The sequence below is a fragment of the Heteronotia binoei genome, chromosome 5 (genome assembly GCF_032191835.1).
Source record: "Heteronotia binoei isolate CCM8104 ecotype False Entrance Well chromosome 5, APGP_CSIRO_Hbin_v1, whole genome shotgun sequence".
Classification (NCBI taxonomy): Eukaryota; Metazoa; Chordata; class Lepidosauria; order Squamata; family Gekkonidae; genus Heteronotia; species Heteronotia binoei.
Window position 1 is genome coordinate 139,815,910 of NC_083227.1, and position 24,808 is coordinate 139,840,717.

The 24,808-nt window shown below is 46.4% G+C and overlaps 1 protein-coding gene across 1 annotated transcript in view; it reads left to right on the forward strand.

Annotated features, from left to right (window-relative positions):
• The window catches only part of SLC22A4 (solute carrier family 22 member 4), a 95,529-nt gene extending 71,101 nt beyond the window's left edge, over positions 1 to 24,428 (forward strand). Inside the window, exons 5-10 of the mRNA XM_060240499.1 lie at positions 7,875 to 8,001; positions 11,486 to 11,586; positions 16,953 to 17,167; positions 18,241 to 18,423; positions 18,930 to 19,065; positions 24,172 to 24,428. Coding sequence (XP_060096482.1) covers positions 7,875 to 8,001; positions 11,486 to 11,586; positions 16,953 to 17,167; positions 18,241 to 18,423; positions 18,930 to 19,065; positions 24,172 to 24,256 — 847 coding nt within the window. The 3' untranslated portion in view covers positions 24,257 to 24,428. The remainder of the gene's footprint in view (positions 1 to 7,874; positions 8,002 to 11,485; positions 11,587 to 16,952; positions 17,168 to 18,240; positions 18,424 to 18,929; positions 19,066 to 24,171) is intronic.
• The last annotated feature ends 380 nt before the right edge of the window (positions 24,429 to 24,808 follow it).

Here is a 24,808-nt window from a genome sequence, read left to right on the forward strand (position 1 = left end):
CACACATATTGTGTCCTTTGGTAGGTACATTCTGTCTCTAACTCCTTATTTCTCAGTTTCTACTAGCCTTAAAACCTTGAATGACTGTGTGGCTGTATATTTTAACCACAAGCCAAAGAAGCACATTTTTGTAAAGGCAAAAGCAGTTATCTTCAGCAAGCAACAAATGAAGCTATGTTTCTCCTTCCCAGTTCTCGAGCCAAATGGCATGAGGAGGTTTGAAGAAGACATGTTGCATTAGGCTGAAATCCAACTAGGATTGCTGTTAGTTTGCTTGTCTGAGACACCAAGGCTGTGGTCAGATGAGCACTTTAATCCTGTGTTGTTGCTGTTCCCTTCTGGATTTAAAATGCACAATTAGACAGCAATATTTGCCTAATGTTCCCCAGTTGTTGGCACCCCTTCTGACCCACCTTCGAATAGGAGTTATTAGGCACCAGGGAAAGTCTGGTCTTTCAGATGTCAGCGTGTTCACCTTGCATTTCCAGATGCTGGCTAAACATTGCTCCCCTGTTGTGAACTCAAGCCAGTTGGGAATTGTAAACCTTCCCATCCATTCTTCTTCCCTCCCCCCCCCCCCCATCAGGTAGTGATGTGCACCTAAGCACCCCTGGGTCATCAGTCACCACATTTGTGGCTTTGCTCCCAAGCTCTGAATCAGAAGCCCCCGGGGGAGTTGTTTCTGAGTGACAGTTCCCACCCCCAAAATGTTCCTGTTTCTTGGGGTTGGAAAACCATGGAGATACTCCTTAGTTCAGAGTATCATCAGGGAGCCTGGGGAGACTGGCAATCCTTCTCCTCATCCGCATGAAGACTATATTAGTGGGAAAAGGGTTGCTGTTTGAGAGCATCCCATGATTGACACAAGAGTAAATGTTCTGAAGTCAGTGGGGCTACTCTCATAAATCTGCACGATGCTTACACTTCTAACCTCCCGAGTATTCCAAAGAAGAGAGGCAATGTGAAGGAGGCTGAGAGGAGCCTCCGTTCTTGGCAGAGGGATTGTGGAGCTGTCAGAAAGGAGCTGGAGCATCTTCTTCGTGGTCTCTGTGCATCACACCAATGGGAGAGGCGCCGATCACAATCGGCAACTTCAAAGCCGCGGATTTCCGCGCCCCCGTCCCGGTGCGCATGCGCAGGCACCCCCTCCTCTGCGCATGCCCAACGGGACAGGAGCAGACATCCCGCCAGTTCTCTTCTGACTGCCGTTGAGATCAGTCGATCTTTCCTACGGTCGGTGGATTACTTACTTCAGCCTTGCTGGTTCTTCCAGTGCGGATTCTTCTAGCATTATCGCCTTCTTTCGTGAGTGGGGTGGAGTGTGACTTTTGTTATTTTCTTCCTAACTCTAGTACCCTTTCGGGGACTACTTTATACCGACTTTATACCACACTAACGACTTTATACCACACCAAAAGTTCTGTATGACGTCCTTATCCAACATACTTCCTCTGCTGAACCCTGGAGATTGGATGGCCATCTTAGACCTCCAGGATGCTTACTTTCACATAAGCATCCATCCGGCTCACAGGAAATTTCTAAGGTTCGCCATCGGGACTTCACATTTTCAGTACCGTGCACTCCCTTTCGGCTTGTCAACAGCTCCGAGGGTGTTCACAAAGACCATGATAGTGGTGGCAGCCCACCTCAGGTTGCAGGGCATAGCAATATACCCGTACATCGACGACTGGCTGCTGGTGGCCGGGTCCGAACTCAACCTTCTACAGCATATCTCCACCACCCTGAACCTCCTCCAGCAGTTGGGGTTGCGGGTGAATATGAAAAAGTCCTTCCTCCATCCATCCCAGAGGATCCAATTCATTGGGGCGATTCTGGATACACGGCAGTGCAAAGCATTCCTGCCAGAGAAAAGGGCACAGGACATTATGGACTTAATACGCACGTTCCAGTCCAGCCAAACTGTAACTGCTCTCCAGATTCTGCGGCTACTGGGACTAATGGCAGCCACGACTGCGGTTCTCACGTTCGCCAGGCTACACATGAGAAGTCTCCAGTTGTGGTTCCTGAGACGCTTTCGTTGCGGGGTGGACCCTCCACGACGCAGGTTTTCCATTCCTCCAGAGATTCTGGCGTCACTGACGTGGTGGTCTCACAAACACAATCTGCTGCAAGGGGCGCCGTTCCACAGGCCTCAACCAACCATGACTCTGACCACGGACGCATCCTTATGGGGATGGGGTGCTCACGTCAACGGTCTTTGCGTGGGCAACAGATGGCCCAGGGACCACCTGCAATATCATATCAACTTCTTGGAACTTCTCACGATTCATCACGCCATCCTTTCCTTCAGGCCCCTGCTGGCAGACCGAACAGTTGCAATACTGACAGACAACACCACGGCGCTAGCCTATATCAACAGGCAGGGTGGCACGGTGTCTCGCAAGTTGTGTTTCCTAGCATTGCAGGTATGGCAAATCTGCATGGAGATGAACACTTACCTCATTGCAGCTCATCTCCCGGGCGAGCAGAACGTGTGCGCGGACTTCCTCAGCAGGGGAGGGGCATCCCTGCACGAATGGGAACTGAACTGGACCTTCCTCCAGCCGGTCGTCCAGGAGTGGGGGACTCCGGAGATAGATGTCTTCGCCACCCGCGACAACAGAAAGTGCGAGAGCTTTTGCTGCCGGGGGGGGGGGAGAGGCCCCTTGTCGTTGGGGGACAGCCTTCTGCTTCGTTGGGACCGCCTCCACCTCTATCTGTTTCCCCCGATCCCGCTCATCACGCGGGTGGTGCAGAAACTGTACACAGAGCGCCCGCGGGGCATTCTGATCACCCCCTGGTGGCCCAGGCAACACTGGTTCGCCCCTGTGCTGCAGCTGTCCAAGGGCAGGTTTCACCACTTTCCAGGGGTGCCGGATCTACTCTCCTCCCAGCAGGGCAGGATAGTCCACCACGACATCCCGCATCTGAAACTGACTGCGTGGAAGCTCGGATGAGCGAGCTGTCAGAGAGAGTGCAACGCGTCCTCCTTAATTGCAGAAAGGAGTCAACTAGAAAATCCTACGCCTACAAGTGGGCGCGATTTGCTAAATTTGCCTCAGAAAGGGGCAGAGACGCAAGGAAGGTGGGCCTTCCTAGCATCCTTGACTTTTTGCTCTCCCTGTTAGACAAGGGACTCACTGTTTCCTCCATTAGGGTGTACCTGGCGGCCATTTCAGCCAACCACGAACAGATCGAACGCCGGTCTGTGTTTACTCACCCTACCACTAAGAGCTTCCTAAAGGGGTTGGTGCGGCTGTACCCCTCCGTCCGGGCTCCTACGCCTTTCTGGGACCTGCCGGGGGTATTGGAGGCTCTCGTGGGGAAACCTTTTGAACCTATGGCCACGTGCTCCCTGCAGCTGCTTTCTTGGAAAGCGGCATTCCTGGTGGCCATCACCTCAGCACGTCGGGTGGGAGAACTGACAGCTTTGCGTTGCGACCACCCCTATCTACAGATCAGTCCAGAAGGGGTGCGCCTACGACCAGATGTGACCTTTCTGCCAAAGGTGGTGTCTGTCTTCCACCTGAGTAGAGAAATTTATCTGCCAGTCTATTTCCCGAACCCGTCTTCGGATTCGGAAAGACGCCTTCACGCCCTTGACGTGAAACGGGCACTCTCCTTTTACCTGCACAGGGTTAGACCTGTGCGCAAGGATTCTAGGCTCTTTGTCTCATATGCCACAAACTCTATGGGGAGGAGGATCTCTTCTCAGAGACTCTCCAAGTGGTTGACAGAGACAATTAAGTTGTGCTACTTGCTACGAAAGCGACCTCTGCCGAGGCCTATCAGAGCTCACTCCACAAGGGCAATGGCCACCTCAGCTGCATTTATGAAAGGGGTACCCTTGCGAGACATTTGCAAAGCAGCTACCTGGTCCTCCCCACATACGTTCATCAAGCACTATGCTTTGGACCTCCAGTGGAGACAGAGTTCGTCAGTGGGCAGTGCAGTTCTGCGGTCGCTTGCTTATTGACGGACCACACAACCCTCCTCCAGGTATGCGGTGAGCTTGCTATTCTCCCATTGGTGTGATGCACAGAGACCACGAAGAAGATGAACAGGTTTCCTACCTGTAACTGATGATCTTCGAGTGGTCATCTGTGCAGTCACACTACCCGCCCACCTTCCCCACTGCTGCGGGTCCGTCTCCAGGGCTCCTGCAGTGGTCAGAAGGAACTGGTGGGATGTCTGCTCCTGTCCCGTTGGGCATGCGCAGAGGAGGGGGTGCCTGCGCATGCGCACCAGGACGGGGGCGCGGAAATCCGCGGCTTTGAAGTTACCGATCGTGGCCAGCGCCTCTCCCATTGGTGTGACTGCACAGATGACCACTCGAAGATCATCAGTTACAGGTAGGAAACCTGTTCTTCAAATACATGCTTATGCACACATGTGAAAGACAAACCAAAAAAAGGGATGCCCCCAGACTGCCCACTCTATGGTCAACACACAGCAGCAATCTGAACCACAGAGTGAACACACAGTGATGTGGGTTAAGAGTGGCATGTTTGGACAAACCTCTCTGGAACAGTTAACACTGGATGAAATAGAGGTGGTGCAGTCAGACAGCAAGCCTGTCTGACTGCAGACCAGAGATATGGCATCAGTTTGATAGATAACAGATGTTGAATATTTAGCCCATTTCAAAATGCCTACTTAATAGAGGCCATTGTATCAAAGTAATCATGGAAAAGAGCTTTTGGTTTCAAATGAAGGTCAGCAGCAAGAACTTCAGGAGGGGAGGTTGATACTTTTGTAGACTTTTCATTGCACATCCACATATTTAGGAAGAGAGAGCAGGACACTCTTTTCCCTTTTGATTTGGTGTTGCATGCTTTCTAACATCATTTGCACTTAAAAGTCTTGAATCTTATTCCTAAACCTGGCCATTACAAAGCTTGCTAACTTGTGTGTGTGTGTGTACAACTTTTTCATCCTCTCTTAAGTAACTTTTCTTTAGATTTCTGTGGCAGTTATCCTTTTAAAAAGTTAATACAATTTTAAACAAATTCACATTAACTTCCTTTTGGCTGGTTATATGGTAAAAAAAAAAATATATTGTTTGATATTTTAAAAGGGCTGTGAGTTTGTCCTTAACTCTGTGAGGGAAAATCTGAAATGTGAATTATATTCTGCCAAAAATCAGACAGTTCCTTTTCACACAGATCTTCCTCTGTAAAATCAAATAGCCTCTGATAATTAAAATATGTTTTGTCACTTTATAGAACATATCAGAAAATTACTTGCTTTTATTATTGTAATTTTTTTGTCTTGTATTAATTAAACAAAAACTTGGGGCATGATTCCTCCCCATGTGATTGCAGTGCCTATTGTGCCTTCATTAAGATTCTTATTCCCCGTCCTATGAACTTAAAAGTTCTAGTGTTTTTTATTTTGGGGTTTGCCAGAACAAATGCCTACACATGGAGTGATTCTAAACAGGACATAATAAACATGTTTTCTCCTTCCACAGTCCCTTGGTGTATGTATACACAGGCACTCAATATGCAAAGCTGTTAAAAAGAATGAGAGACTCAGATGTGCCTCCCACATCCATCCATCCTTTGTTCTCTTTGCCTGAGGATAGATCTGACTAGTTTCCTCTTGCATTAGAAACTTGGTATTCTTGGATTGCAGCCCTTGTGAACACATAACCGTTGTACTCAGTGGGACTTGTTCCTGAATAAATCTGCATAGAATGTTGGGTTTGGTAGTCCTAATTTCAGAATCGGTTTTAAATTATCTTTTTTTTTTAATTTTACAGTTAGCTAAATTGGGGATAATTTGAGTTTGAAAAGTGTTATTTAAGTAGAAAAAAATAAATAAGGGAAAAATTGTGCCTTTAAATTAATGTAGGAAATTTTACAGTGACAGAGAAGCCTTGTAAGAAACATATTTCCTTTATGGTCATGGGGAGTACATCTTACTGTTTTTTAGAAACTTTTGTAGAAACTGAGCAAGAGATTACACAGTGTATGCTAGTACTATTAATGAAGACATTGCAAAGGAGCAGCACTGTAGCTTTCTGCTACTGTTCCCTGGCTGGTTAATGGTCCTCAGAAGTACATGTGAGGGGAAAACCCTGACTTTGTCCAGATGCCCTGTATGGGTCATAGTCTAACCATGCAGGAAGATGGTGAGCAGGGCTAATAGAGTAGGGCTAGTGGCTGTTGGTGCACTGTGACTGGGGCTGTAATCAAACCCTGTTATCACCACAAGTAGATGGGGTCTCCCTTTGTGCCATGATTAAGATCAATATGACCAAACCTATGAATCTGGGAGTCCTAGAGCTAGGATTTAGAGCTGGTAATTTCCATGACATTTCGTAACCGATGTCTGCAGTAGCTTCAGACAGTGTGTATTTTTTATCTCTGTTGGGTAGAAATGTATTGTGCTTAACATTTATTGTTATTTTAAAAAAATTATAACTGAGTAGACATTTATGTGGGGTTTTTTTAGAAGTCTGTAGCAGAAACGCCAACTGGCTAGCTCCTGATAGGTCTCCCTCCTCCCAAAAAACTGGCACACTTGTCCCAGTGTAAGAAAACAAAAAGCACATCCTATCAAGAGTGACACAATTTTAAAAATGATAATAAAGGAGGAAATATATGTACATCGATTAATCCCAAAAAATAGGGCTTGAGTCATCAGACATGGATTCTGCATATGAAACAATCATGTCCACAAGATGGCGCCAGTGAAAATTCTCATCTTCCGTGTTACAAATCAGTCTTGTCATCTCTTTCTGTTGTGACAGCTTTTCAGAGATTTAGAAGGAAGTCTTATAGAATTTGGAGTAGATCTTTGGTGCCCTGCGTAGCCTGTACTGGGGATGGTTGTGAAAGTTTTCATAGCACTTGATGTGATTCCCTGGAGGAGTCAAAATAAACCTATTTTTGTTCCAAATTGTAAACTGTACTACTGCACACACGTTAAAATTTGTTCATTAATCCACTCTCCTACTAGACCACATCTGGAACATTTTATGCACAGTTTGTAAACGTTTAAAAATCATATTTTTTAGAATGTTTTAGTATGTGAAAGGAAGTGTGCTCATATTGACATGTATGCTCCCTGGAATTCCTTCTTGGGCCCCATTTATACATTGTCATGCTAATGATATTGAATGAGAGCTAGAGCCACACCAGAGGTATAACCACCTGTATGCTGCTTTAGTTGCATATTGAAATTGTTCTGAAGCATCCTTGCTTTGAAAGAAGTTCCACTGAAATCAACATTACTAACTTACCTTTTAAGCTTGGGCTGTAAGTCATAGCTGAGCAATTTTGGTTCTGCAGTTGAATACAGTCACTTAAAACCATAGTGTTTTCTATGTTCCATTGCATGCAAAATTTTTAGGATTTTTTTTAGTTTAGTATAAAAACTCAAGCCAGGAGTGCTTTAGGTAACTTTTATCTCTGATACACTTAAATTGTACATATAAATAAGAAAAGTGTTTGCACAACCCGCCCCCCCCCCTTTTCCCCCACTTTGAGTTTAGTGAGATATTTAGGGAAAGTGCTGCCAAGTCGCAGCCGGCTTGTGAAGACCCCTGGTGAGGTTAGCAAGATAAAAGATGTTCAGAAATGGTTTCCCATTGCCGGCCTTGCATCACAACCCTGGGCGGCCTTGGTCTCCCATTCAAATACTAGCCAGAGCTGACCCTGCTTAACTTTTGAAATCTGATAGACATCAAGCCTAGCCTGGGCTATCCAGGTTAGCACTCAGTGAGATAATACACATGAATAAAGTCAAACATAAAATTGCTACCTGAGACTCCAGCCAAGGAAGCAGTCTGATAGTGGAAACTCTTCATCTGCCACAAGTGGAACTGTTGTGAAAATGCCAGCATAACTGTTTGAAACTTCTTATAGGATCATTCCTGAATCTCCCCGGTGGTTGATCTCTCAAGGAAGGTTTCAAGAAGCTGAAAAGATTATTCAAAAGGCTGCAAAAATGAATGGTATTCCAGTTCCAGAAACACTTATAGATTCAGTAGAGGTAAATGTATCATAACTTAGTGTTTTGAAATCTTTCTCTGTTCTTTATTGTAAGTTTATTTACAAAAGCCAATATAGCAAGCAGTCTAAAACTGAGCAGTCTCTCAGTGTAAACTAGAAGTCTGTACTCCCCAGCATGGTACCCACTGGTGCTGTTGTGCCCACTGGTATGTTTCCTGCCCCCTACCCAAAGTTCTTAAAAAGTAGGTGGGGCCATTATCCAGCAGGACTTTTAACTGTGAGGGTAGTTCTTGCAGAGCTACAGCCTCTTCGGGGTTCTTCAGGAATTAAAGTAAGTTGGTGCCTACCTTAGCAGTTACCTTCCCCTAGGTTTCCCTTCTCCATTCTTGGCTCTGCCAAGGAGTGCTCCTCCTGTCTTCTGTGGCTTTCTGAGGGGGGAGCCCTTCAGCACAGAACTCCCTCCAGGTGCTGGTGCCCTGAATGAGGAAGAGCTGCCCAGAGAAAGAGAAACCCCATGCAGCAGAAAAGTTCTTTTCATTCTGGATGCCATCACCCTAGAATGAACCACCTCTCAAAATGCCAAAGGTGCCTGTGGGCTCAAAAAGGTTGAGGAACCCTTCAGAAAGTGCTTAGAGCTGAGACACAGGTGCCCCGACCATGGTTCTCGGTCTCCTTCCGCAGAATTTAGCACTCTGACTCTTCTTTTACATTTTATGTTGCTTGTCCCTCAAAGAACTAAGGGTGATGTATACGGTTACACTCCTCTCCATTTTATTCTCCATTATAAAATAGGTTAAGTTGTGAGATAGTGACTTGCTCAAAGGCACTTGGTGGGCTTCATGGCTGATTTGAACCAAAGTCTCCCTGCTCGTTGCTCAGCGCTGATATCTGATACGCTATATTGGATCTTCGGTACTAAGAGAGAGAAGTGCATGTGGTGCTATTTTTGCTTTGGTTTTAGTGCAAGCAGTCCTCTAAAACTAGACAGACAGGAGCTTGCATAGGGGCTAGGAGAAGAGCTAGTGTCATTGGAGTACAGAGTTAGCAACTCTCTCCAAAATAATTACTTAAATGGCAGAGTGACTTTTGTCTCTCACAGTTTATACTTGGGTAGCAGGAGGCAGCAAAGCAGAAAAGATGTCTCACTATAGAACTTACCAGGGAAAAAATCCATAGTATTATGATGTGCTGTGGTGATAGGTAGAAGCGGAGCTTATGGGGCATGTGGTGAAAGCAGAGAAAGCTCCTACTCCTACTGTGAGTGTACAGATAAGCTGAAAACCTACCACTAACCTACCGCTTTTTCCAGTTAAACATAATATCATTAACAATTAGGGTTGCCAGGTCTATGTTGGAAAATATCTGGAGACTCGGGATGGATCTGGGGGAGGATGGGGTTTGGGAAGGAGAGGGCCCTCCACATGGTACAAATGTCATAGAGTCCACCCTTCAAAGCAGCCATTTTCTCCAGGGGAGTGGATCTCTGCCAGCTGGAGATCAGTTATAAAAGTGAGAGATCTCCAGGCCCCACCTGGAGGCTGGCAATTGTATTAAGAATAACACAAGACAGGAATGGAGTAACAGTGTATATACATATCCACAGAACAAAGAGAACTGTTACTAGTGCACTATGAACCACTCAATTCCAAATAAAGCAATATAGCTATTAGTAGCAGGAAAAGACATGTCCATGCAGTGATGTTCTAGTTGTCCATGAAGTCTGTAATGAAGACTCTGGATACTTTATTCTCCATTCCAATTAAAAAACCTTCTACAGATAGTATATGCTTCCATTATTCAATGAGATGCTGAACAGAGAACTGTTGCAGTCTATGATCTGGTATTATTGTGTCTAATCCTCCTATCACGTATAGCTCAGCCTAAACCCGGACTCAATCCATATGCAAGGTTAGATAAGGCAGCTCACATTTGATTTTTAGTTTGATGTATGAGCTTGTTTCAGCCTGTAACTGAAGCACTTGATAACTTGGATAAGTAACTTCTTTTGTTTGTTTTTTTAGACTGTCGACCCATGACCATATAGCCATATCATCTTCCAGGGCTTCTTTTGTAGAAAAAGCCCAGTAGGAACTCATTTGCACATTAGAACACACACCCTGACATCACCATTGTTTCAAAAGGGCTTTTTTGTAGAAAGCTCCCGGCAGGAACTCATTTGCATATTAAGCCACATCCCTTGACGCCAAGCCAGCCGGAGCTGCATTCCTCCTCCGAAAAAGCCCTGGCATTTTCCCAAATAAGCAAGCTGTTTCTTTCCTGCAGACTTCTTCCAGGGACCCTTCTAGCACAGATGTTTTCTTGTACTGGAAAAGTTTCCAGGATGCATTGTTCCTTATCAGTTCTTAAGTTCTCAGGGTTTAATCAGTGCCTGTCTGATCACCTAAACCATTTCAGCACTGCAATATTGTCTAATAATTCTGCAGTATTGTCTAATAAAGTGTCTAATAAATGTGTTTTCAGCTTGGATTCTATATGTTCTCCTTGCACTTCTCTTCACCATGAAGGCAGCCCACCTGCAAACTGTGTTCCTCTCTCACTGTGCACGTTTCAGATTCTTGAAATACATAGGTGTGCATGAGCACCAGAGGACTGCTTCTGCAACAGGTGAAGAGGAGCTAAAGCAGAAAGAAGGCATAGGATCCAAACATTTAAGTGCCAGACATGCATTCCTAGAATGGAGAATGCTAGTATATAAGAGATATCCAGGCATCAAAGTATCAACATAGGTTTTAGACTGAGATTGAAAGATAGTTTCTTGAATTGAGACCCAGTGTTTGCCTCCATATCTTTGTTGATATTTTTATTCAATTTTAATTTGATTTTGATTCTTATAATGCCCTTTCATATAGCAATACTATGTCTGTTAAATGATGAATGGTCACTAAGTCCTTTTGGCTTTCCCCAATTTAGTTAACTTCAAGCCTAGCTAAACCTGACTCTCCAACTGGACAGCCAGTTAAGTGTGCGGACTCTTATCTGGGAAAACTGGGTTTGATTTCCCACTCCTCCACTTGCAGCTGCTGGAATGGCCTTGGGTCAGCCATAGCTCTCGCAGAGTTGTCCTCGAAAGGGCAGCTTCTGGGAGAGCTCTCTCAGTCACACCTACCTCACAGGGTGTCTTTTGTGAGGGAAGAAGATAAAGGAGATTGTAAGCTGCTATGAGACTCAGAGAGAAGGGCGGGGTATAAATCTGCGGTCTTCTTCTTCAAATGTGGTCTGGTTTTCTAACAAGGGGAGTAGAACTAGGACAAATAATTCGATTTGAAACTGCATTCTAGCTTCTTGTTCACCATTGCTAAAAGAAGCTCCAAAGCTGGACAATTCTAGCTGTTTGTTCATTTTATACTGGCTCATGAATAACTTCAAGCTTGTTTGAATCATACTCTGTAACTTAACTAGATTACCATCTTGATTCTAAGGGGTTTTTTTTAGCATCTAGGAATTTTAACTTTGTTTTGTAATTTTCTTTTCTTTTTGTATTTTTTTTCTTTTTTCCCTCACAGATTCAGGATTTCAATGCCAAGCAGCAGCAGCAGGCCATGCTTCTGGACTTGTTCAGAACCCAAAACATTGCAGTGATCACTGTTATGTCTCTTCTTTTGTGGTAAGTGCAAAATCCCAAAACACATGAAGAAATAAGAGAATGACTACTTAAGTAACTTTATAGATGGCAGGAAAAATGTCCCTTATTTTTAGGAAGGCGTATTTATCAGGATTCGGATCTGTGTGTGAACCGAGTCACTCAAATACTCATGCTAACTATGTAAACAGCACATCTCAAATATATGTTTGGCTAGGCTTAATTAAGTTTGTTGCTCTTGTGAGAACATTTATCTGATCAGTTTCTAATAGAAAGATTCCCAGCAACATTTCTGCTTCCTTCTCTCTTATCTTTAAAGCAGTTCTTTGTTCCAAGACTCTTTTGTGTTTCAGTAGACAGTTTGTTTTTTCTACATTCATATTTAAGAGAACCACTAAATTTCCATGAGCATTTGGGGAGGGATGGTGGCTCAGTGGTAGAGCATCTGCTTGGGAAGCAGAAGGTCCCAGGTTCAATCCCTGGCATCTCCAAAAAAAAAAGGGTCCAGGCAAATAGGTGTGAAAAACCTCAGCTTGAGACCCTGGAGAGCCGCTGCCAGTCTGAGAAGACAATACTGACTTTGATGGACCAAGGGTCTGGTTCAGTATAAGGCAGCTTCATATGTTCATATATGTTCATATAAGAGAGATGCAAAAGAGAAATAAAATCTTCTTCCAACTCTTTGACTTATTTAAATGGCAATGTGGAAATTCGAGAACAGCTGCCCTGAGCCTGATAGGGAAGGGCAGGATGTAAATATAACAACATAAATAATAACTTGAGGTTTATACATAAAGCCCTTCTTATGAAGAATCATAAAACCAATGGTACTGCATAGAGATCAGTAAATGTGAGTGATTAGGAGCTTCAGATATTGCCATTCTGTAATACACCATTATTGTTGATAATAGTGGTAGTGATGATGTCACCAATCTTCTTCGTGGTCTCTGTGCATCACACTTGTGGGAGTAGGCGCCAGTGCCGATCTCGATCGGTAAACTTCAAAGCTGTGGATTTCCGCGCCTCTGACCCAGTGCGCATGCCCAGACGCCCCACTGCGCATGCCCGCTGGGACGGCCGCGGACATCCTGCCAGTTCTCTTCTGACCGCCGCGCTGATCGATTGATCTCTCTGCCACGGTCGGTGAACTTTCTCTTTCCACTTGGAATTTACCTAGTTTAGTTGTATATAGTTAGTAGTATAGTTTAGATAATTGTAGATAGCATAGGTTTTCTTCTTGTTTGGGAGAGTGGGGTTTTTCTTGTTTTCTCGCCCTTCGGGGAGGGGACCCCTCTCCCTTCTCCATTCTTCCCGCTTTTCCTTCCTCGTGTGGAAAGGAAGTGGGGATTTTTTCGCCGCTGCTCCGCATGTGGGAGTAAGATTGCCCCACCAGACGGCCACTCGCTGTGCTTATTGTGCCTGGGAGAGCGGCACAGGACTGATTCCTGCTCGCACTGTGCCAAGTTTTCCAAACAAACGCGAAAAAAACAGAGCGGCACGACTTGCGGTGGCCTTGATGGAGCGAGTGCTTTCCCTGCGAGCTGAGCAGGCCGAATCCGCGGCTGGTCAGGCAGATCAGTCGTCCTCAACCCAAGCGTCAGTGGCCTAAAACCTGGCAAAAGAAGCCATACTCCAAGTCGCCCGAGAGACAGTGGCGCTTGAAATCGGCCTCTTTCACTCGACCCTCCTATCAGTCGAAGCCCAAGTACTCTCCGTCCTCCACCCAGACGGCTCGCCAGAAAGGTGCGAAGCAGGGCAAGCAGGGCCTTTGACTTTCCCCCCGATACGTCTGGCCCATCGGATTTGGACTCTATCCGCCTTGCCAAATTTTTCCCTGCCTGGTCCCGTGTCACCTTGGACCGGTGGGTTTTATCTATAATCAGAATGGGTTATTGCATAGAGTTTTCCCGCTCCCCGTGTACCCCGAGGTTCGTCTCCACAGTACCATCTCCGACCCTCTGTGAGGAGGTCCGGTCGCTCCTTCAGAAGCACACCATCCAGAAGGTCCCCACGGACCAGAAAGGTCGGGGTTTCTACTCCCGTTACTTTGCAGTCCCAAACGGGACGGGGGCCTCCGGCCGATTATGGACGTGAGGGCACTGAACGCCTTCGTGAGGTGCGACAAGTTCAGAATGACATCCTTACCATACATCCTTCCTCTCCTGGGCAGCGGGGACTGGATGGCGACTCTCGTTCTGAAAGACGCGTACTTCCACATCTCCATCCGCCCCCGGCATCGGAAGTATCTGCGATTCACGGTCGGAGACGACCATTTCCAGTATCGAGCTCTACCATTCGGCCTTTGTACAGCCCCGAGGGTATTCACCAAGACCATGGTGGTCATTGCCGCCCACCTGAGGCTACAAGGAGTGACACTTTTCCCGTACATCGACGACTGGCTCCTGGTGGCGGAGTCGAGGGAGCAGTTGCTACGGCACATCGCGATCACTCTGGCCTTGGTGGACGAATTGGGGCTGCAGATCAACTTTAAAAAGTCTCATTTGATGCCTTCTCAGAAGGTACAATTCATCGGGGTGATCCTGGATACACGCATCTGCAGGGCGTTCCTCCCCCCCGACAGGGCGGACGCCATAGTGCAGCTGGTGTCCTCTCTCCAACTGAATCCGACTGTCGCTGCGCGGAAGCTGCAACGACTTCTGGGACTCATGGCGGCAACGACGTCTGTCCTGACATTCGCGAGACTTCGGATGAGGCCCCTGCAGCTCTGGTTCCTGCGGAGTTTCAGGTGCAACAAAGAACACTCTTCCCGGTTGCTGACCGTTCCTGCAGAGATTCTGTCGTCCCTCTCTTGGTGGGGGCTGAAAAGTCGCCTGATGGAAGGGGCTCCCTTTCACAAGCCGGAGCCGACACTCACGCTCACCACGGATGCCTCCCTCTGGGGTTGGGGGGCTCACATGGGGGGCATGTGTGTGGGGAACCGCTGGCCGAGCCATCACGCCCGCCAACACATAAACTTCCTCGAGTTGCTGGCCATCTTCCATGCCCTTCGCTCCTTCCAACCGCTTCTGGAGGGCAGGTCGGTAGCGGTGATGACAGACAACACCACAGCAATGGCTTATATCAATCGACAGGGGGGCACAGTGTCTCAGAGGCTCTGTCACTTGGCCCTCCTGGTCTGGGAGCTGTGCATCTCTCGGGGGGTGTTTCTCCGAGCAACTCATCTTCCCGCGGACCGGAACGTACAAGCGGACTTTTTGAGTCAGGGCGGAGCTCTCCTGCACGAGTGGGAGCTCAACTGGGAGTTTCTGCGACCAGTCTTCCACTGTTGGGGGACTCTGGAGCTGGACGTTTTCGCTACAAGGCAAAACGCAAAATGCGACCTGTTCTGCTGCAGGGGAGGCGCGGACCCCTTAGCGCTGGGGGACGGGCTCCTGGTACCGTGGAGGCATCACACAGTATACCTGTTTTCCCCTATACCGCTCCTCACCAAGGTTGTACAGAAGCTCTTGAGGGAACGCCCAAGGGGAATTCTAGTGACGCCCTGGTGGCCTCGGCAGCCTTGGTTCCCACTGGTCCTCCGTCTGTCAGGGGGGACCTACCACCAATTCCCTCAGGTGCGGAACCTCCTGCTCTCTCACCAGGGACAGGTCCTGCACCACGATATCCCGCACCTGCGCCTCACGGCCTGGCGTCTGGATCCAGATTCTCAGACAGAACCCAGTTTGTCATCCTGAACTGCAGAAAATCATCCACGAGACGCTCGTACGCGGCTAAATGGGCCAGGTTTGCCAAGTTTGCTTCAGACCGCTCTGCGGTGCCTGAAAGGGCGGATTTATCGTTAATTCTGGACTTCTTAGTTACATTGTTAGACGGAGGCCTGGCGCCCTCCTCGGTGCGGGTCTACCTAGCTGCCATCTCTGCAGAACACCTGCCGATTGACGGCCACTCGCCCTTCACGCACCCGGACACTAAACGTTTTCTTAAGGGCATGGCGAGACTGTACCCGGCGGTGAAGGCTCCTGCGCCAGCATGGGACCTTCCCCTAGTTCTTAAGGCATTGACGGGCAAACCGTTTGAGCTGATGGTGATGTGCCCGTCCCACCTCCTGGCATGGAAGACGGCCTTCCTTGTGGCAATCACCTCGGCAAGGCGGGTCGGGGAACTGGCCACACTCAGGTGCGACTCTCCCTACTTGGTGTTCTCGGCTGAAGGGGTCACGTTGCGCCCAGACATCACCTTCCTACCTAAGGTGGTGTCGCCGTTTCATCTCAACTCTGAGATCTACTTGCCAGTTTACTTCCCCTCTCCAGCCAACGACTCCGAGCGGGTGTTCCACACTCTAGACGTTAAGAGGGCGCTCTCTTTTTACCTGCACCGCACTGGCCCTTCCAGGAAAGATGCCAGGCTGTTTGTATCCTATGCTGCGTCCTCCCTGGAGCAGCGTATCTCGTCTCAGCGTTTGTCCAAGTGGATTACAGGGACAATTCGCTTGTGTTACCTTCTTCGGAAGCAGCCTCTTCCAGGACCGCTGCGTGCCCACTCGACGAGGGCAATAGCAACGTCAGAGGCGTTCATGAAGGGAGTTCCCCTGCAGGACATCTGTAGGGCGGCCACGTGGTCCTTGGCGCACACCTTCGTGACGCACTACGCCCTGGACCTGCGGCGCAGACAAGCTTCCTCGGTGGGCCGTGCAGTGTTGCAGTCCGTTTCCTTGTGATGGACCGGCGTACCCTCCACCAGGTCGGCCTGAGCTTGCTAATCTCCCACAAGTGTGATGCACAGAGACCACGAAGAAGATAAACAGGTTTCCTACCTGTAACTGATGATCTTCGAGTGGTCATCTGTGCAGTCACACTACCCGCCCGCCTTCCCCGCTGCAGCCGGTCCCTCTGTGGGGCTAACACGGCGGCCAGAAGGAACTGGCGGGATGTCCGCGGCCGTCCCAGCGGGCATGCGCAGTGGGGCGTCTGGGCATGCGCACTGGGTCGGGGGCGCGGAAATCCACAGCTTTGAAGTTTACCGATCGAGATCGGCGCTGGCGCCTACTCCCACAAGTGTGACTGCACAGATGACCACTCGAAGATCATCAGTTACAGGTAGGAAACCTGTTTTTATCACCTCTAAAACTAACCAGCAATTCTGCACAGTAGTCGCAACAAACTAGTAGCATCTGGATGACTATAGTACACACTGGGAGTCTGTTCTGGCCAGAAAAGGCAGGCAGTCATCTGCTTTAGTAAAAGTTTGCTCTATGGCTTGTGGGTGAAAGCAGTTTAAGCACAAACAAAAAACCTGCCACACAGAAAGGTTGGCTAGAATATATGGCAGCTATTTTTGAGATTCTGAAGTTTTAAAAATTAGAATTAATCCTTATATGTGTATCAAAGTCTGCATTGTTTGCTGCTTTTTTCTTCCTTTAACCCATTCAGGATGTTCACATCAATTGGCTATTTTGGTCTGTCACTCAACACCTCCAATCTGCATGGAAATGCCTACCTTAATTGCTTCCTGTCAGCTGTAATCGAAGTCCCAGCCTACGTGATTGCCTGGCTTCTCCTTCGGACCCTACCTCGGCGTTATTCGATAGCTGGAACACTGTTCCTGGGAGGAGGTGTCATTTTGTTCATCCAGCTGGTACCTCCAGGTATATTAATGTTTGTCAAAAGTGTACAAAGACTCTAGTAAAGAACAGGTTTTTGAATGAGACAAACTTGAGCCAAACATCTGAGAGCCAAGATAATGACAGCATACCCAAGTCCATCATGAGACTACTGTTGTATTTTAGGTGGTGGGACTGTGGCTGTGGCTCAGTGAATGATGATGATATTGGATTTATATCCCGCCCTCCACTCCAAATCTCCTCAGAGCAGCTCACAATCTCCTTTACCTTCCTCCCCCACAACAGACACCCTGTGAGGTGGGTGAGGCTGAGTGCACTCTCACAGCAGCTGCCCTTTCAAGGGCAACCTCTGCCAGAGCTGTGGCTGACACAAGGCCATTCCAGAAGGCGCAAGTGGGGGAGTGGGGAATTAAACCTGGTTCTCCCAGATAAGAGTCCACACACTTAACCACTACACCAAAAGGGTTTAGGTTCAATCTCAAGCATCTCCAGTTTAAACGGCACTCTGTCTGAGAACTTGGAGAACCATTGCCAGTCTTGAGTAGACAATACTGACCTTGATGGACCAATGGTCTGATTTAGTAAAAGGCAGCTTCTTGTGTTCATAAGTGTGTTCATAGTTCGTTTTACAAAAGCTGCAAGGGCCTGATCCTCCCTCCCCCCCCCCCCATGCCTGCCCCTTGCTGTTCGCAAAAGCCCATGGGAGTTCACAAGAGCCTTCATGGGAAAAAAGATATGAGTCTGTCATACCTGAAGCACAGTCTCAGATCTGTATCTAAATCAAGTGTCTGACTGTGTATTCAGTTCAGTACTTTTATTGGCATACTGACTGTGTATTCCACAAATAAGGCAAAAATGTTAACATGGTATGTAGGATAAAAACAAGATAGGATAATAGGAGGAAAGGTGCAAAGGAGCTTAATAAAAAGAGAAGAATGCAGGGCTTTTTTTGAGCAGGAACACACAGGAAAGCAGTTCCAGCTGGCTTGACATCAGGGTGTGTGTGGCCTAATATGCAAATGTGTTCCTGCTGGGCTTTTTCTACAAAGAAGCCCTGGAAGAATGTTCTTACTATGCCTTCTTTGTTTTTTTTCCAGATCTTCACCTCCTATCTGTTATCCTGGCAATGCTGGGGAAATTTGGTGTCACAGCTGCCTTCTCCATGCTTTATGTCTACACTGCAGAACTCTATCCAACCATAGTAAGGAACATGGCTGTGGGAGCCACTTCAATGTCCTCTCGAGTGGGCAGCATCATTGCTCCTTACTTTGTTTACCTTGGTAAGAAATGCCCTATAATTTGGCTTCTACTACAAGGTGTTTGCATTAAAGTATGCCAGAAATTTAAATAAGCATATTTTTAGGCATCTGTTAACTGTTGTTTGCATGATTCAATGTGCCAGTTGTATCATTTAAGCCACTTTTTGCTTTAAATCACACACCTCAAACCTTTAACATGAGAAGACCCCATTATTCCCAGTGGTGCAGTCTTCTTGCAAAGTAATATAAAAACAAAACCTACACCTTATTTATGTAGAAATTTTTATGCTGCCTCTCCAGACCAGCTCAAGTACGCTTTCAGCAATAAAACAAAACCAAAACAATGATTAAATTAATAAAAATCAAAACTTATCAGTAAAACAACGGAAGACAATAAAAATAATAAAAAAACAGCCAATAAAAGATTACAACAGCTCATAAAGACAGTACACAGAATTGATAAATTAACTGTGCCACAGATTTCATACAATTGTATAATAAACTTGCTCATCTTATGTGTTTACCAGGGGCCTATGACAGATTTCTCCCTTACATCCTTATGGGCAGCCTAACAGTGCTGATAGGGATTCTCACTCTCTTCCTCCCAGAAAGTTATGGGAACCCTCTACCAGAGACGTTTCAAGAAATGCTGCGAGTTAAAGGGTAAGCATATTTTACCAGCCTGTATCTTTCTGCTGGCACAATGTTTTCAGAGCCTTGGAAGCATGAGCCCCAGACTTTCCTGGAGTCTGTTTGCTGTGGTAGGTGGGAGACAGGTGAGGTGTAGAGGGACAGCCAGCTGTGGCTGTTGATGTGGTGCGAGGGCATTCCCGAGGGCTTCCACAGCAACACAGACCCTCAGTGTCTCACATCTCCAGCTGGCCAGTCAGGCACAGGCCTGGTCTTGGGTGGAATTCGGGCTGGTGGATCTTGGGGGTGGGGGAAGTCTTCCCTCTGTTCCCACTGGCCAGGTTAAGGAGAGGTTCTGCTGGCCACAGTTGTCCTTTGGTATAGATGGATTTGTTTTGGTGACAACAGCAGCAGCGTTGAATTAATTTTATTTTATTTCCATTTCACAATAACATTCTGGTAGTTTCAGCATTGGACCTGGTCCATTTTGGAGGAAACATGACTTGAGTTCCTGTTTCACCTATTTTTGGGGATCCCCTTGAAGGATCTTGCAATGAAGGAACTTGCAGGGAACAAATCTAGCTCAGGAGCTGTCAGGACAACTTCACCCTGAGGTAGCAGGGGAAAACCTGCAGTGGCTTGTGCCCATGTGGAAACCAGTGTTTTGCTATGCCATCGTATCCCCCCAGCAGGTGGGCTGGGCTGCATTGTGTCTGTCAGCCTGATGGCTGTAAGCTGATAAAGTTGTCACCTTTTCTACCCCAGCAATGTGTTTGTTATTTGTTCGCCTTGTCCTCTGCCTTTGTTCTGGGTCCACAAAATGTAAATGGGCTAACAAAATGTAAAACATACATGAATGTTATATCTATTAGCAGGGCGTTAGGAGCTGATCCAAACCGTAAAAGAAACCGTTACCGATCCCTCACTAGCAGTAGCTCTACCCCCAGGCTTCTGCTTTCCTCGAAGCAAGTGACCAATTCCCCACTAGTCGCTGCATGGCTGCATTTTGACTTGCAGCTCCCTTCAGTTTCCCTTGCCGCTTCCAGATCGCCAGAAAACAAGGCCAAGTCACTGCAGGGGAAACTGAGAGCCAGGAGTCAAAATGCGGCTGCAGAGCGACTAGTGGAGAATTGGTTGCTTGCTCCAAGGAAAGCAGAAGCCCGGGGGCGGAGCAACTGCTGAGGAATCAGTATATGTTACTTCTTTTTAGCCTGGGTGCATCACACGTAGGAATACTTGAGGAGGCCACACAAAGTATCATTTATAAACTTCCTAGAGCTTAATCTTAAAGGTGTTTGCTGTTGTTGGCTCTGCTAATTGTGACTTAAAAAGCAAAAATTGTATTTTTCTTATAGCAAGAGTGTTGAATTCATTTGTTCGGAGGGCCAGATCTAACCACAAATGGAACTTTGTAGGGCGAGCCATGTGTGTCATAAAATGTATTGTGAGGTAGAGATATAAATTTTATAAGGGACACAGACAAAATTAAGATATATGTTTTATCTTAAAATACAAAAAGCTTTAAAATCTTGCGGTATTTTGTTTAAGATAGAAAGGTGGGGGATTTGGCAATGCAATTTTTAAAATAAAAACTCAAGAAAAAGCACAAGGATCACAGCAGAAACTAAAAATATAAAGTGCCCTGAGCCTGGGAAAACAATGAAATGGCATTGCAAACTTCTCTCCCCTCCCCTGGGGTCTACTCAGATTGGAGTGGGTCTCCAGTGTAATATCTCCCTTTGGCTGTGGGTTCCCAAGTTAGAATACTTCTAAGGTCCATTCAGCAGAGACATTCTGGCTCAAAGCATCAACCCTTTATTTGCAAGGTCTCACAACTCCAGCAAGGAACAGCTTCTAACTGCTTCTAACTTACCTTTTTGGATAAGGTCATACAGCAGGCTGTAGCGGCTCAGTTACAGGGGTTCCTGGATGACACTTCTGCACTGGATCCATTCCAGTCTGGCTTTTGCACAGGTCATGGGATGGAGACGGTTTTGGTTGCCCTCACAGATTACCTCCTGTGCCATCTGGATTGAGGTGGCTCAGCGGTGCTGCTGTTATTAGATCTGTCAGCCGTATTTAATACAGTTGACCACCAGTTACTGACTAGCCGCCTCGCCAACGTGGGGATTCGGGGGTCCGCCCTGCAATGGTTGGCTTCTTTCCTCCAGAGTCAGGGACAAAGGGTGGTGATAGGGGAAGAATTGTCCCAGAGGCACCCACTCACATATGGTGTGCCGCAAGGAGCAATTCTATCCCTGATGTTATTCAACATCTGCATGTGCCCCTTTGCCCAGATTGTCAGGAGGTATGGGCTAGGATGCCATCAATATGCGGATGACACCCAGCTCTATCTATTGATGGGCAGCGGATCTTACTGTGCCTCGGACAACTTGTACCTGACACTACAAGCCGTGACATCCTGGCTCAGGCTGAATCAACTGAAGTTAAACCCGATGAAGACGGAGGTTCTCTGAGTCACGGGGACCCGGGAAAGGAGATTTCCTTACCGGCTTTTGACAGGGTGCCAGTAATACCGGCCTCTAAGGTCTGGAGCCTGGGAGTGCTCCTGGAGCCATCTCTGACTACAGAGGCCCAGGTAGCAGCCACTGCCAAGTCTGCCTTTTACCATCTGCGGTGGGTACAGCAGTTGGCCTCTTTCTTGGAGCACTGCGACTTAGCCATGGATTGCTATGGTCCCCTCGAGGACAGACCTCTACATGGGACTACCTTTGACTCTGACTCGGAAACTGCAGCTAGTGCAGAATGCTGGAGCACAATTGTTAATGCGGCTCCCCCGATGGGAGCACATTCAACCGGTACTAAAAGAGCTGCACTGGCTGCCTATTGTATACCAAATCCGTTTCAAAGTGTTGGTATTGACCTTTAAAGCCCTATATGGCCAAGGTCTTGTCTATCTAAGGGACCGCCTTTCCCCATATATACTCCAGAGAGCACTGCATTCAGGAAGTCAAAATCTGTTATCCTTCCCCGAACCAAGGAAGGCCAGACTAAACTCTACATGAGCTAGGGCCTTCTCAGTGGCAGCACCGATGTTATGGAATGCTCTCCCAGAAGCCATGAGAGCCCTGCGGGACCTCTCCCAATTCTGCAGAGCCTGTAAAACTGAACTTTTTCAACAGGCCTACAACAACTAATGTGGGAGGAGGTTGCCACTGTTATGTCGCTGAACAATATTATCTGTAAGACCCCTAATAGAATAACAAAGGAACAGAGAAGTGAGATATTTATAAACCGCCTATGTTATAAAATCTTTCTTATAAAACCTAATATTTAGGGTTTTTTTTTAAAAAAAATTGTTTATATGTTTTTATTCTTTTATAATTGTAATTTAAATTGTTTTTATAATGACTGTTAGCCGCCCAGAGTCCACTTGCAGAGTGGACGGCATATAAATCTAAAGTAAGTAAATAAAAATAAATAACTGGCCATATAAATGCTGAAAATTGAAACTGAGCTCCACTCCATTGAAACACATTGCAGCACAGACAAAGCTGCAAGAAAAACAAAGAATGGATTTTACATTAAGGTCTCTAGGCCCTATCTTTCCAGGCACAGAGACCTTAATGGGAAATCCACTTCACATTTTCTTTGTAATTTTGCTTGCTGCTGATGCTTGCAAAGAAAAGGCAGAAAGAGCAGGAAACTTCGGCAGCCTCAGAGCTTCAAAGGGTGAAGACAGGAAGGGGAGAAAAGAGCCCTGTGGGCCTCATTAAAGCCCTGGGCGAGCCAGTTCTGGCCCATGGGCCAGACATTTGACACCCCCCGTTTTACAGAGGTTGCCATTGGCTAATTCCTAGAATGAATGTGTTCTCAAAAGAAACCTGTTCCTTAATTCTAAACCAGGGGTGGGGAACCTCTGTCCCGAGGGCCATATGCGGCCCTCGAGATCACTTGGTGTGGCCCTCAAGTATTGCTGGACTGAACTGAGCCATGTGCCAGCCTCTCTGGGGCCTGGCTGGCCAGCTGCGCTGTGCAGCAGCCTCCTCAGGGCCAGGCAGGAATCCCAAGGCCCAGATGTACTGTGTGGCAGTCTCCCTGGGGCCTGGCTGGCAGGCCAGAATTGCTGCAGGGCCTGGAACAGTTACTGTCACAGTTCAGTTCACACGTGATTATCCCAGATGGTGTGGCCTAATATGCTAATGAGTGTGTGACCTAATACGCTAATATTAGGGGATGTGGTCTAATATGCTACTGAGTTCCTGCTGGGCTTTTTCTACAAAAAAGCCCTGGACCTTTGTATTTGCCTAGGGCAGCAGGCCGTGAGTGTGTGTGTGTGTGTGCCAGATTAGGCTTTCCCCACATGACTTCAAATAGAAAAACAATTATTTGCATTAATTTTGCTGGTCTGAATCATTCTCCCTTTGCGGAGCACTGTTTTTTAAGTTGATAATTTTTTATGGCCCGCGAATGATGTTATAGCTATCCATATGGCCCTTGGCAGAAAAAAGGTTCCCCACCCCTGTTCTAAACTGATGTACTACTGCAAAACAAAATCTCCGCATGTGTATGAAATGCAGAATGAGAAAAGTTGTAAAAAAAAAACCCCTATATTTTTAAGAATCTCCTGGAAGAAAGGAAAAAACAAAGAGGGAATCATCTCTCTCTCTCTCTCTCTAACTCCACCTGTTGAACCACTATTTTATTTCCGGTTCTGGGCTGGCGGATCTCTAGGTTCTATTAAAAACAAAGTAGATCTTGCAAGCCTGAAGTCTACACACGGTTGGTGTATAATACTGGGTCCAAATTTGTAGTATTTACCAAAATAAATTAATGTTCTTTTAAAAAATAAAAGATTATATGGCCAGTTAGCCTAGGAATTTTCATACTGTTACAGGTAATATTGTGGTGGGATTAGATTTTTAAAGCTGCTAGTAGAGAACAATGGTTGGTTGTCAAATCCAGCCACAACTTGTAGCCCCTTGGAAATGCATTTAGAATTTATCCCTTCTAGACATATTTAGGATTAAATCAGCTTTATTATAGCTATGTCTTGTTTGCAGGTATCATGTTGCATAGAAATATGCTTAGACGTAAGACTGATAGAGAATTCCCACTGGAAATATAAATATCAGCAGCCTACTTATTTCTAACATACGTCATCTTATTTTTTTTCAGACTCCAAAAAAGAAAACTTACAACTAAATTAGATCATTCCAAGACGAATGAATTGAATGACAAGAATTTGATTACACAGCTATGATTCTACATTTCTGCCTTTTAATATATGGATACTTGGACTTTTAAAAATGTAATTCTGAATAGAAATGAAAAGCTGTTAATGCTACTGGAGGGTTGTTATCCTGCAATTCACATCTGCTATGTACCAAATTTGTGGATTTGCTTTGAAGTTTCTGTAAAGCTCCTCATCAATAGCTGTTTTAGTGTCTTCATTTTTTAAAAAGACTTGAGTTCTTTCATCTTCTGGCTGAAATTTTAAGTACAGTATTACATATTTTTCAAAAGCAGGCCACATATGAATCTTGAGAGGAATGAAAATACTGTCTGTCAGAAGTGATGCCTCAAATCCTGGAAACCTAGATGAAATAACAGTCCTGTATATACACGGTGTGAGTGTCTAATGCATCAGTGCTGTTGAAATGAGTGGAGTTCAGACCAAAAAAGTACATTGAGCACTGGGCTCCTTTTTTTTTAAGGCTTGTTTTGAAAATCACAACTTTAAAGGTGAAAGCTTGCAAGACAAAAAATGTAATGCGTCTTACTTATACAGCCATTAGGATAACTTCTTCGGATC